The sequence below is a fragment of the Hyperolius riggenbachi genome, chromosome 11 (genome assembly GCF_040937935.1).
Source record: "Hyperolius riggenbachi isolate aHypRig1 chromosome 11, aHypRig1.pri, whole genome shotgun sequence".
Classification (NCBI taxonomy): domain Eukaryota; kingdom Metazoa; phylum Chordata; class Amphibia; order Anura; family Hyperoliidae; genus Hyperolius; species Hyperolius riggenbachi.
The window spans coordinates 43,475,308-43,489,182 of NC_090656.1; the positions used below are offsets into that span (position 1 = coordinate 43,475,308).

The 13,875-nt window shown below is 43.9% G+C and overlaps 1 protein-coding gene across 2 annotated transcripts in view; it reads left to right on the forward strand.

Moving 5' to 3' along the window:
• Positions 1-13,875, forward strand: part of CMIP (c-Maf inducing protein) — a 253,336-nt gene that overhangs the window by 146,808 nt on the left and 92,653 nt on the right. For both annotated transcript variants that reach the window (XM_068260379.1, XM_068260380.1), the window contains exon 4: positions 12,112-12,273. In XM_068260379.1, coding sequence (XP_068116480.1) covers positions 12,112-12,273 — 162 coding nt within the window. The remainder of the gene's footprint in view (positions 1-12,111; positions 12,274-13,875) is intronic.

The window sequence follows — 13,875 nt, forward strand, 5'->3', positions numbered from 1 at the left end:
CAAATCTCACTAACCCTGTGTAGAGCACCAAATCTCCCGGACTCTCCCTAGTGCATCAAATCTCAGCGAATCTTTGTGGATCACCCAATCTCAATGACACTGTAGAGTACCAACTCTGAATCTCTATAGAGCACCAATCCTCAGTGACTCTAGTGCACCAAATCTAAGTGAATCCCTCTTGCTGATACTAGATAAACCAGTGGATGAGATTCAAGGTTTAACTCTAGGCACCGAAGAAAAGGAGAAAACCTGTCTTTCTTCTTTTCCTGCTGCTCCGAATCTGGATCATACAGATCAGACACTGTCTCTCATTGACCTGAAAAAGCGGACAGGTCCCACAAAATGTCTTTTTTTTTATGGTGCCTAATAAATGTTCTTAAACCGAGGTAAAACTGTTCTTTATCCTCAATATTCTACCATAACGCAAATATTTTGGGGCACTCCCACCCACACTCAATCAAATTGACTGTAGAGTACCAAATGTAAGTGAACTTTTGTGAACACTGTAATGCACTGCAAGCTCTTGAGAGACGAGATCTTTATGTATATCCTTATATTTTAGCATATTCATACCATATCCAGGACTCATGGGGGTTGATTCACTATAACAAATAGTATGCCTTATCAGAGTTAACGTGCCTTATCAGAGTAGCATAGCGAGCGCTATGAACTAATGCCTGCTAATTGGCAATGACGAGAGCTCCACTCGTCCTGCCCTGAGCCCCTGCGGGTCCAATCACTTTAAAGGACATTATCCTCACTCTTCGATTGGCCCAATAGGCTGCCGGCCAAGTGACAGACAGCCTATTGGGCCAATCAAAGTGCGGGCATAATGTCCTTTAAAGTGATTGGACCCGCAGGGGCTCCGGGCAGGACGAGTGGAGCTCTCATCATTGCCAATTAGCAGGCATAAGTTCGTAGCGCTCGCTTTGCTACTCTGATAAGGCATGTTAACTCTGATAAGGCACGCTAACTCTGATAAAGGCTTGTTAACTCTGATAAGGGATGCTAACTGATAAGGCACACTATTTGTTATAGTGAATCAACCACATGCTGTTATATACAACAGTTTTTATATCAAGTATAATGTTCCATCGCAATAATTTAGATTTGTGTAAAATAGGAATTACCAGGGGCATAGCAATAGGGGTTGCAGAGGTAGCCACCGCATCGGGGCCCTTGGGCCAGAGGGGCCCCGAAGGGCCCTCCCTCAACTACAGTATTAGCTCTCTATTGCTCCTGTGCTCATAATAATCACTTCTATAGATACTTTGAATACTGGTAATTATTAACAAACTGTTCCCCATCCCCTTCTTGCACCTCAGACACTGTAGTTGCCATTGGAAGGTTTTGGAGCGCTGTATCAATTGCTATATATAGAGTGCTTGGGGGGCCCCAATGTAAAACTTGCATCAGGGCCCACAGCTCCCTAGCTACGCCGCTGGGAATTACCTATACTAGTTTTAAGTGGACTTACCCTTCAGACTCAGCCAGTACATGATTGTTAAACAGTTAACTCGTCATTCACCTTTGCCAAGCATTTGTCCCCAAAGACAGCTCTAATCATGATCATAAGTGAATTGGCCCATGTGCTCTGCTATGGTGACCACACTTGGATGAAGCCTGTTTTCTTTGCAGTTGCAGAATAAAGCTTCAGTTACACAGATTAAGGTTTGGTTTGGCCGGTGACCAGAGGCCTTGTTGTGTTGGAAGCACGATAGCTGAACAAGCACAGGCTGAGGGGTTTCAGAACTGATACGCAGCATCCCAGTTCAGAGCCCCTTTTGTGAGACATACAAGGAGACCTGATTGGGTATTATGAATTAGAATCATAATCTAGGGATCACATTTCAGCAGCTCAGTTGACAGGAAACACAGAGATGGTGTAATCCTTCATTTATCACCGGCATTCCTGAGCAAATGAAACTTTCAAATACAATCTAATGGCTAATAGTGTATGAGAGAAAGTGTAGTAAATATAGCAACCAATCACTGGCCTGACTTCTTGCAAACCTGAACAGAGGGATAATAGATGAAAATGCTGTTTGCCTGGTACAGTAGAATGCTACTTATCCAGAACTCAACTAACCAGAAGTCTCAACCTACCAGCACAAATCCCCAGCAGTACTCACAGTGGTGAAGGTCAATGTCTTAAGTCTCCCAAGGTTAATATACTTTCAATGCAGGGGCGTAGCAATAGGGGGTGCAGAGGTTGCGACCACATCGGGGACCTTGGGCCAGAGGGGCTCCTTCGGGCCCTCCCTCAACTGCAGTATTAGCTCTCTATTGGTCCTGGGCACATAATAATCACTTCTATAGATGCTGTAAATAGTGGTAATCAATAACAAGCTGTTCCCCATCCTCTACTTGTACCTCTGACACTGCAGTTGTCCTTGGCAGGTTTTGGTGCTGCATATCAGTTGTTATGTATAGAGTGCTTGGGGGGCCCTAATGTAAAACTTGCATCGGGGCCCACAGCTCCTTAGCTACGCCACTGTTTCAATGACTATATTTTAAGACTTAATACAGAGTTCATGGTATGTATATAGAGTAAGGTATTGTACTGGAAAACAGAAAACCGAGAGCCCAATATAGTGTAGTATGTTTTGGAAGAGGGGAGATCTGTAACGTAAGTATTTATACTCACAAACCAGGGTTACCGCATAGGCAACCACTGAGTATGCAGGTGGGGAGATTAGACCTGTCCCCACTCAGGGTTAAATGTCGCTCTCTGTGGATAGAAGAAAAAGGAGGGTGTATCACCCTTCCACCAAGGGAGGATAACTTACTATGTAGAGGTGTACAGAGGCGCCAAAAGAGTAAAATATGCTAAAATCCTCTAAAACCGTTCAGGAGGCGGTGGTGGACCAGACACTCCAAACAGACACGATGCTGTCTATATAGTTAATAGAATTTATTCACATACTCCTAGTGATAACTGGCAACGCGTTTCACGGGCACAATCCCGCTTCATCAGGCAATAAAACAGGAGTAACACACAGCTAGGGGTCCAGACTATGCTTGGCACCTCTGGCGCCAAAAGAGTAAAATATGCTAAAATCATCTAAAACCGTTCAGGAGGCGGTGGTGGACCAGACACTCTAAACAGACACAATGCTGTCTATATAGTTAATAGAATTTATTCACATACTCCTAGTGATAACTGGCAACACGTTTCACGGGCACAATCCCGCTGACAGAGGTGCCAAGCATAGTCTGGACCCCTAGCTGTGTGTTACTCCTGTTGTTTTATTGCCTGATGAAGCGGGATTGTGCCCGTGAAACACGTTGCCAGTTATCACTGGGAGTATGTGAATAAATTCTATTAACTATATCGACAGCATTGTGTCTGTTTGGAGTGTCTGGTCCACCACCGCCTCCTGAACAGTTTTAGATGATTTTAGCATATTTTACTCTTTTGGCGCCTCTGTACACCTCTAGGGGTATTGTACTGTGTTAACTAGGCCTGTGTTTAACATTGAGTCTTAAGCAACCAGAATGCACACTTCTCCGGCAATAGCCGATCCCCGTTGGTGCCGTATAACCAAGACTCTACTGTAGTTGACTATTACCGTACTTCTTTATGTACTGGATGATGGGGAACTTTTGTAAGATTTTCCCTAAAGACGGCCTATTTGTCATGTATATAAACAGGCTCAGTGCTACTTAGAATTGGGCTGCGTTCCTCTGTTTTCTCATTGTAACGGTTTAGGAATGCAGGACTGTAGATGACAGTAACGTGTTCCAATACAGTGGGCCAGAGTCCAGGCAATAACATTTAGACTTGTTCAGACCAGCACAACGCATTGGCAGAGTGGGTGCTGATATGTTTAACAATCACAAGATCCGGCATGCAGAGTAAGGCTGGGTACAGACACTAGGTGCTTGCCAGCCGTACATGATAAGACAATGCTCATTAGGCATAGGAGCATGCCCACTCAGCTCAGCAGGATGACATGTCCATTCCTGTGGAAGGGAAGAGGGTGGCTAAATGTTACCATGGAGACCTCCCACTATGAGGATGAAGAGGAAGCTTTAAACCCTTCAGGGTGCTTATACCCAAGCGTGCTTAAAATAACTTAAAACGAGTTGCTGATCAATAATGCCATATGCTTCAAATGAGAAATATAATGCTAACGTTTACATATGAGGCTTTTCACCTCACTCCTTAGATCCATCCCTTACGTTATAGCAGGGGTAGGGAACCTTGGCTCTCCAGCTGTGATAAAACTACAAATCCCAGAATGCATTTGCCTTTATTAATCATGAGTGTGGCTGTCAGACTCCTGCAATGCATTGTGGGACTTGTAGTTCTTTAACAGCTGGAGAGCCAACGTTCCCTACCTCTGCGTTATAGGAAGATCCGCACCATAGCTCCCAACTGTCTTTTTTATGGAGGGACAAGCCCGTCTTTGGGAACCAAATCCCTCTGTCCCCTTTTCTTCTTCATTTCTCCCTCTTTCAGGGCTGATGTACAGATCTGTGTAAATATGTGTTTTTCTACTGAAATGGGCGTAGTAATAGAGGTTACAGAGGTCGCGACTGCATCGGGGGCCTTTGGCCCGGAGGGGCCCAGAAGGGCCCTCCCTCATCAACAGTATTCGCTCTCTATTGGTCCTGTACTCATAATAATCACTTCTACAGATACTTTGAATAGTGGTAATCATTAACAAACTGTTCCCCATCCCCTTCTTGCACCTCTGACACTGTAGTTGCCATTGGCATGTTTTGGTGCGCCGTATCAGTTATGTATAGAGTGCTTGGGGGGCCCACTTGTAAAACATACATCGGGGCCCACAGCTCCTTAGCTATGCCACTGTATTGAAAAATGTGTTTAATTGACTCCAAACTTTATTCCTTCTTTTAAATTGATACATTTCTTAACTTCAAATGTAAATATGAAGAAAAACTAATAATATAAAGTAGTATGGTTTGATTTAAAAAAAAAAAAATGACGCCTTTTGTTTATTAATTTTAAGTGGTATGCGTAAATGGGGGTGGGGCAGGATTAGAGATGTGGCAGGGGTGTGTCTTTAAGTGTCGCTCTTGCTCATCTCAGGAAGTTGGGAGGTATGGCCGGCACAGTGGTGTCGTGGATAGCACTTTCACTTTAGCTCCCTGGTTTAAATCTAGACAAGGACAATATCTGCATGGAGAGTGTATGTTCCCCCTGTGTTTATGTGGGTTTCTTCCCACGTCCCAAAGACTAATTTTAGGAGGGTACCAATAAACTGTCATTGGTTCCCTTCAAAAATTGGTCTTGGGACTACTTTAACACTTGGGCTTTGCGTTACTTTTCCTTAGAAGGTCACATTGTGCATTATACATATGCTGGGAGGCATGCAGTGAAGCATACAGTACACACAAAGTATGCTTCACTGCAAGTGTTTATGCACATGTTATGCAGCACTGCACGCACCGCGTTATGCCAATATAACTGCACTGCTAACAAGTCGTTTGTGACTTTGTTAAAAATAAAACTATACAATTGCGAAAATAATAAATCATTACATGTAAGTGTAGCTTAAATCGCTGACTAGTTTAACATATACCTAGAGCACACTGATGGTGACATTCAAGGCTGCTGTTACAGACTTAAAAGACCAGTGGTACCAATGGGCATACATGGATTTTCACAGTAATTACTATTCCCCCTCGTAGCAACTTGGAAGGAGAAGTAATTTGGGGTCCAGCGATAATAACATTGTCTATGGCTGCACCCAGGTCAGGGGAGGAGCATGTGCTGAAATGACCTGCCTTGTGCCAATGGCCACCCTAAGGAAGCGTGTAAATATTAATTTGATGCCAATATATTCAGATTTTTACCTGTATTCAGAATATAGGGTTAACTAAAACAAAAACAAAGCTGAGGTAGGGTGGTGATGTATATAGCCTCTCCCTTGCTGTGCGACGATATGTTGAAATAGTGCAGCCCCCTATGTGCAGAGCAGCAGGCAAGATAACTTTGACAGCTTCAAGGTTCAGGAACCTTAACCCTGTTAACAGTCACAATTGAGTTATCTCACTTTAAGATCATGCACTGCTTTTGTCTTCAACCTGCAGAACTCGTGCTGTAAATTTTTGGCTTGCTTTGATCTCTCTCTCCAAGCAGAAAACATAGAAACTGAAAGCAGAAGTCCTCTGTTCTTGTCTCACACTGCCCCCTAGTGACAAGTGGCCATAATTACAGCAGTATCAGAATCAGAATCATCTATTTCACCAAGTACAAACAGGGATTTGTACCCAGAATTGTTTTTGGCTCATACAGGTTCTGAAAAGGTGGTGGTGGTGGTGGTGGTGGTGGTGGGGGGGGGGGGGGGGGATAATGTCCAAAAGTGAAAAGCCGAGGCTGCCATACTACGGCGCCACCAGTCGCCATCAGCAGTCAACCCTAAGGAGACACGGGGGAGGGGGACAGAGGGAGGCGAAGGTTCAACAGTGATGATCCAGTTTAGCAGTGATGACGCAGTACTAATTAGAAGCTAGGAAATCTAACAAAGAAGAAATAAAAAAAAATGTGCTGAAGTAAATTGGCCTGGAGCACTTGCAAACATCTAAATAAATTGGCTGCTAAAGGGTTAAAACATAATTTCATACATATAGATTAGGAGTCGGTGTTTGTGCCCCTGGTGATATCTCTACACATTTGCTGTGTGTTCAACAAGGGGATCTCGACTTCTCTGTTGGGTTGTTCATTTATGTTTTACTACGGAAAATTCAGCAGAAGGAATGAAACTCTGACAGGTATATAGGCGATTGCACACGCTCAGTTTTTCATCCTCTAGGCCTAAGGAAGTGGGCAGGAGACACAAAATGCGTCGCTTAGTGGTGTAATAAAATGTTTGCCAATAACAGGCTTAAAGATTGAAATTCCTTAGAGTAAGCAGTATCGTAGTTTAAGTGTCCCACGTCTACCACCCCCAGTATCAGGGCCGAGGCAGAGGCAAGAGAGGCTCCAGCCTCAGGGTGCAGTGTTGGAGGGGGCACAGTGTAAGACTCACTCAGCTATCATTCCTCTATTGTGTTTGAAGCAGAGAGAAATAAGAAAAGGGGATACCTGGCATTGACTACAAGCCAGATAACTAGAGATTAAGGTTTTGGGGGCCTCTTAGTCTAATGGCTCACAGTGTAGTGCGGCTGAGGTGGGAGGGATGGAGGGGCGCACTTTGGTGTCTCAGCCTTGGGTGCTGGAGGACCTTGTCCCAGCTCTGCGCCAGTATTATCAAGTTTATATCTTGTGGGTATCTCCCTTACCACAGAGCAGACATGGATATCTCTTGCTGGTGAAGGCCTAGGGAGATAGAAGGATGTTTTAGATCAATCAGTGCACCAGAGCCCTTCTATATCTATTTAAACAGGATTCTGTGGAGGACTCTCCAACATATGCTTTATTTAAGTAAGTAATCATCCAGCGTGCATAGGAAATAACTGCGGCTCAGTGATGTATCCAGTGTCAGCGCTACTTGCTCAGATTTATACGTTTGTCCCATGAATAAATAACGTTACCAGAGGGAATTCACACTATAGATGAAACTGTGTGAAGGCATCCATGACATGCCAGCCTTGTTCTTGTGTATACTGTAATCCTCCAGCGTAGCAACAATTACTGTACACAAACCAGGCAGTTGCGATCCCCCTGCACTGCGCTGCAGAAGATCTTTAGGCATACGTGCATACAATCATGTCCCCTCTCATAGGAGGAACAAGTGTTGGGACTGATTGTCTGCCTCCGGTCCCCTCTGCCAAATACAGGAACAGGTGAATTGTCCCAGCTGTTCAGCGATGCGACGCAAAGCTCTACGGAGCGATAACTTGTCATCAGTAAATAATAGCCTTGCCCTGACTAGAATTATAAAGTAAAATTGCAGTTTGAAAGAAATTCTCTTCAGGACCTGCCCACTGATTTATGGCATGTAGGGGTTGATTCATTAATGGTTACTGTGAACTGACAGCACACGTAACGTGCATAGCGTGCTCCAATAGTGTGACTTGCTTTATGCACACTATATATATATATATATATATATATATATATATATATATATATATATATATATACACGCTGCTACTATAACATACATTATATTCAGGCCCGGATTTACTGTACATCACAGGAGCCTATAGGAAGAGATGTCCTGGCACCCTAGACTTCGCCCTCCATCAACCTACAAACCCCCGCCGAGCCGGACTACAGGTGTGCTCTCTTGCCCCGCTGTCACTTCTCCCTTACTTTCCTTGCTCAGTGTTCTCCAGGGAATTTTTTTCCTGCCGGGTGGCATGAAAAAGTAGCCGGGTGGGGCAAGATGAGAGATTGCAGGGGCGGTGCTTCTGTGTGCAGCTCTGCTTATAGAATAGGAGGTGGTGAGCCGATGACACCCGGGTGCTTACCAAAAGAGCCTGAGGAGAACACTGCTTGCCCATCATAGGTGAAATTGCCCCGTAGCATTAGCTAGCCAGAGCTATCCTCAGTATTAAGTAGCTAGAGGTGCCCCCATTGAAGGGAGATCTCATCAGTGGAATGTCAAGAGCTGGGTGAGTAACATCTCATTTACACTCCTATCGGGACTCTGCATAGGAAAGGTGGAAGGGAGGTACTAGGGAGGGGTGTGAGCCTCCTTTCCATCATCAGGCGCCTGTAGGCACTTGCCTACAGTGCCTTATGGTAAATCCGGCACTGATTATATACGTCAATAACACTCGTAATAGCTGTAATGTATACTTTGCATTACGCGATTGGTGCACTTTGCATAGGGCCCCCTAATCTTTACATGTGCGGTCAGTGAGTTAGAGCCATGTCTGACTTCTGTCGAGGTTCAGATAGGCACCCTTTTAAAGTAACAGATTGCCCAGTAAGCTCATGGTGAACCAGAGTGTGTAAAAAAAAAAAAAGCCCCCTTACTAAAATGCTATGCAAAACAGAAGTTTGCCTTTCTTAAAACAGAAGGTATTTGTGATTATTCAGGTTGGAGTGTACTTTGCGGTACCCACAATGATAACTGCTAAATATGCAAATAAGGATGACTGGCATCCATTTAAAAGATGCTTTGCATAAAAAAAGTGTTTCGCTATTGCCATCACTTTCTAACGCTAAATTAATGCTAAACTAACACTATAAAATCTTGCGCTCCTCTACCCCCTAACGTTTACCTAGCCAAAATACTACTTTGGTATTTATATAGGATTTAGTATTTTCTGAAACTCCAAATTTGTTAAAATTATTAACTATATCAAGCCTGAGTACTCCCTGGACCCATCAGTAGTCCCCCCTAGGGTTTGCTCACCACACATTGAGAACCTAGGCTATTAACCAGCGCCTTGCTGGGGATTTGCCTTTGGCACAATACTGGTTACGGTAGCCATACATGAGGCCATGATGGGCAGATTCCACCAAGAGACAAAACTCTCTCCAATTCAATCTGATTAGAGAGAGATCTGTCAGCTGCCCATACACCACAGGGTGATTCGCAATCAATTTCACCATGAACTCTCTCGGGGATCAGCCGTGTCCCCATTCGCCGCCTCGCCGCTGTTCCCATAATGTATAAATGTATATGTATGTGCAATTATACATTACCTGTCCTGTGTGGCGGTGCCCGTCCATCTTCTGAATTCACCGCTCTTCCCTGTACATTCCGGCCGGCGTGGTGCGTGTTTGCCAACGCACGCAAGCTGGCGTGCCATGCACCGGGAGCGTGTATGGGAAGTGTAATGGAAAGCGGCAGATTCGGAAGACGGACAGGTGATAAATGAATGCACATACATATACATCCCGATATCGTTCATCCCGATATCGCTCGCCGTTGCGGCTGCAGACTGATCAACTACGAAGGCCCGACATCATGCACCATGTCCGGCCAAGTAATGCGACCAATTTCGGCCTGAAATTGGTCACATTGTCGATCAGGCATGCACCTGGCGGCACCGATTTTTATTCGATTATAATAATTGGAATCGGATGGTCGATCGGCCACCAAGTCACCTGATGTATGGCTACCTTTAATATTGAAACTTATGAGGCATCATCTGTGACCTCGGGCAAGTTCATCTCTAGACATGGGTACCTCCTGGGGGTCTTCAGGATGTTTTTGTGATTGACATACTCAAATAGGGTTACATAGACCGTTGGTTACATTGTCTCCTGCTTTAGGACACTCCCTTATTTTGTCTGCATTGTTTGGCTTGGGACTGGGTTACACGCAGTGTAGAAACCCAAAATATATTGCTTGTGTCACATAAGAATGAACAGCTTCAGATGTCGAGATAACGCTACTACGACTTTATTTAACTATATGTCAGAAAACATGGACAAGCATAAACTGGAGCTGTCAGGCCACTCAGTGGAAATTGCGTTTCTGATCCAAAAATAATAAAAAATATAAAATGTTGTTTAAGTAATGATGAAAGTAATATATAAATGGTCTTGTAAAACGTTCATATTGACAGTAGAAAAATAAACATTTTGGTCCTTTATGTCTGTCTGCTTATTTTTATTTTTGCTTATGTCTGGGTCTTTTTTTATTTTATTTTCACCTAATGTAAGTGCCAACCGTGTTTCCAAGACAGCAAAGAGTTTTACAAGGTGGCCCACATTTGTAAAAATTGTATGAAAGCAGAGTTTTACGTGATAGCGGACAGTCAGATTCCAGCTGGCTTTCTCAAGTGCAAGTTAGTGGATTATATTAAAGAGTTAGTGAACGTACAACATCAATGTACTAAATCACCATCAGTCCCGCCCCCAATTAATTTACTGATCTCACCTTCCTGCAGAGATCTTGCAACTTTCATGTCCAAGATGCCCCCATATGCAGCCTCTTCCAGGCACCTGCAATATGGTACAGTGGTGGGAGCCATCTTGATTGACAGGGCAAATAAGTAGTTACCAGTGAGGTGACCAGAAGCTGAAGTGCTCATGGCCCTGAATAGTCTTTGCAACCATCCAAGAGTGGGTGGGGAGATGTCCTGTAAAGAAAAGAGGGGGGAGTGTGGGCCAGATATCTACTCCCTGGGTAGGTTGTTATGTTTTTCTTCCCACAGGGATTATTTCAAATTTTGCCCACAAATGGGCTTTAACCTCCCTGGCATTATGATCATTTCCAAATTTAGGATCTAAAAGACATGCAATTTTATCACAAGATTTTAGACCCTAAAAACAAGAAAATGCATACCACAGAGAGATCTGCAGCAGCTTCTGCATATAACTCACTCAGGCACGGGATTACCGCTCTGAGCTGCGAATTTCCACCCCGAGCCAGACTCGGGATTACTGCTAAGGAGGCGAGAAGTATATGGAGGCTGCCATATTTATTTCCTTTTAAACAATCCTAGTTGCCTGGCTAACCTGCTAATCTATTTGGCTGCAATAGTGTCTGAATAACACCAGAAACAAGGATGCAGCTAATCTGGTCAGATCTGACAATAATGTCAGAAACACCTGATCTGCTGCATGCTTGTTCAGGGTCTATGGCTAAATGTATTAGGCAGAGAATCAGCAGGATAGACAGGAACCTGGTGTTGCTTTAGAGTAAATAAATGTGGCAGCTTCCATATACTTCTCACTTCCTTTACCTCATAATAAGTACACAGTGAATAGCAGTAATGGAATTTGGAATGAGTAGAAAGAGGCATGAGGGGATTGTAAGAGAGCACAAACAGCTGTGGTTTGTAAGGATACAGGCTGCTGGTGAAGGGGCAGATGTAACAACCAGGGTTCTTCACACCTCTGTCAGGCAATATAGCTAAATTATTGGCATGGGGGATTTTGGGACTGATTCAGTACATTTATGCTGTAAGTTCACTTGCAAATGCACTTCTGAACATTTAAAAGGAATCTGAAGTGAGTGGAAGAGGGGGGCTGCCGTCATCACACACCTACAACAAGCATGCAGCCAGTGCAGTCACACCAGAGCCACAGCATCCGATCTGCACGCTTGTTCTGGGCCAGTGACTTGTAGCATTAGAGGCAGAGCATTATCCTGGAGCTTTTAAGGTGGGCCAGTGGTGTCAGTGTTGCCAAACAGTTGTATGAGCTGTCACTAAATGGACTGGATTTTATGTTGGGGAAAAACTTTGAATAGGTTTCCAGATGTTGACGCCACTTTGTTTGTCTTCCAGAAAAAGATTTACAAGTACAAAAAGGTTCTGAGTAACCCGAATCGCTGGGAAGTTGTACTGAAGGAGATCAGAACTCTGGTGGACATGGCACTGACGTCCCCCCTGCAGGACGATTCCATCCATCAGGCACCACTAGAAATTGTCTCCAAGCTACTCTCTGAGGTAAGACTTACGCTTTCCTCATGTACTGTATGGATTTAGTGTATTGATGTTCATCCTGATGATGTAAGAAGAAGAGTGACCTCTGATATGGCTGCCTTCTTACTGTAGCTATAATTTGTTTTATAGTGCTGGCTGTAAGGAAGAATGGCACAAATATGACAGTAATTGACTCGTATGTGTGCAATTGACAATAAAATTCATGGGCACAGCTGATTGTTTGCACAGGGATCTGGTCCCAGTGAAGGAGCCGAGATGTAATATGTTTTGGCACAATTAATTTTTTATGTATTGGAAAGTCCAAGAAAGGAACAGTTTGTTTTTCTGCTCTCCATCTGGGACTGGTTGAGACTTTAGTACATTTCATGTTAACTGTAAACACTTCCATCTCTTCTCTTCACACTCCATGGCAGAAGGCTGGAGTGGCAGTTACTATGTATTAAGCGGTATATTTTTCATGTAAAACCATTTGCTTTCTCCAAATAAGTCCCAGGACATGTGCTGGAAATATGGTAACTTAGGTTAGTTCAGGGGTGTCAAACTCAAATACAAAGTGGGCTGAAATTAAACGATGGGTCCAAGTTACAGGCCAACCTTAAAGAAAACCTGAACTGAAAATTAAAAGTCAAAATAAGCATACACAAGTCATACTTACCTCCCGTATAGTCTACTCCTCAATCTCTTTCTCCTCTCCCGCGTCCTGTTTGTCCACTGTGATCAATGGAATTCTCTGTCCTCCATTTTGAAAATGGCCATTACCCATAACCGTTTTCTAGTCAGCACACAGTTAAACTGTAACATCGCCCACTTGAGCCATAGGGAAACATGGACATTACCTGGTACATCAGTTTTCCTCTCAGCTATAACTGACAGCAACTGATATTTTACTGGCAGCAACTGATATATTTCAGATCTGACAAAATATTGTCAGAACTGGAAGGGATAATTGTCAGAAGAAATTGGTGAGCTACTGAGAGGAACTGATGGCAAGGTAACTATGTAATGTTCATTTGAAGTTACCTCATGTGTTTATTTTAAATATATTTTTACTCAGTACAGGTTCTCTTTAATGTCTAATGGCCAACTCTCTCCCTTATAAACGTTTTGTCTAATGGTCCCCCTACCTTCCCTATACAGTTCCCTGGTGTCTAGTGGCCTCATCCCTTCCCTATGCAGTTCACTGGTATATAGTGCCCCCTTTCCCCGCCTTTACAGTTCCCTCATGTCTAGTGCTTCTCCCTTCCCTACCCAATACAGTTCCCTGGTGTCTAGTGCTTCCCTCCCTCCCCCATCCCACATATGGTTTCTCTTGTGATCTAGGGCCTCACCTCCAGTATAGCTTACCTAGTGGTGTAGAGTGGGCCAAACATAATGGAAAGTGGCAAAACTACTTGGGGGCCAAATCTGATGGCTCTGTGGGCCAGGTTTGGCCCTCAGGCCAGAGTTTAACATGTATGTGTCTGTTAGTTCATGTATCTTCTATGCAAAAAGGAGGAACATGAGCAGATACCCAAGAAGTCAGATTTGACGCTTGTCTTCTGCCTTTGATCTTCAAGTGTCCATGTCAGTTCTGCCACCTCAGAAGTCCATTGAGATTCCAAACAT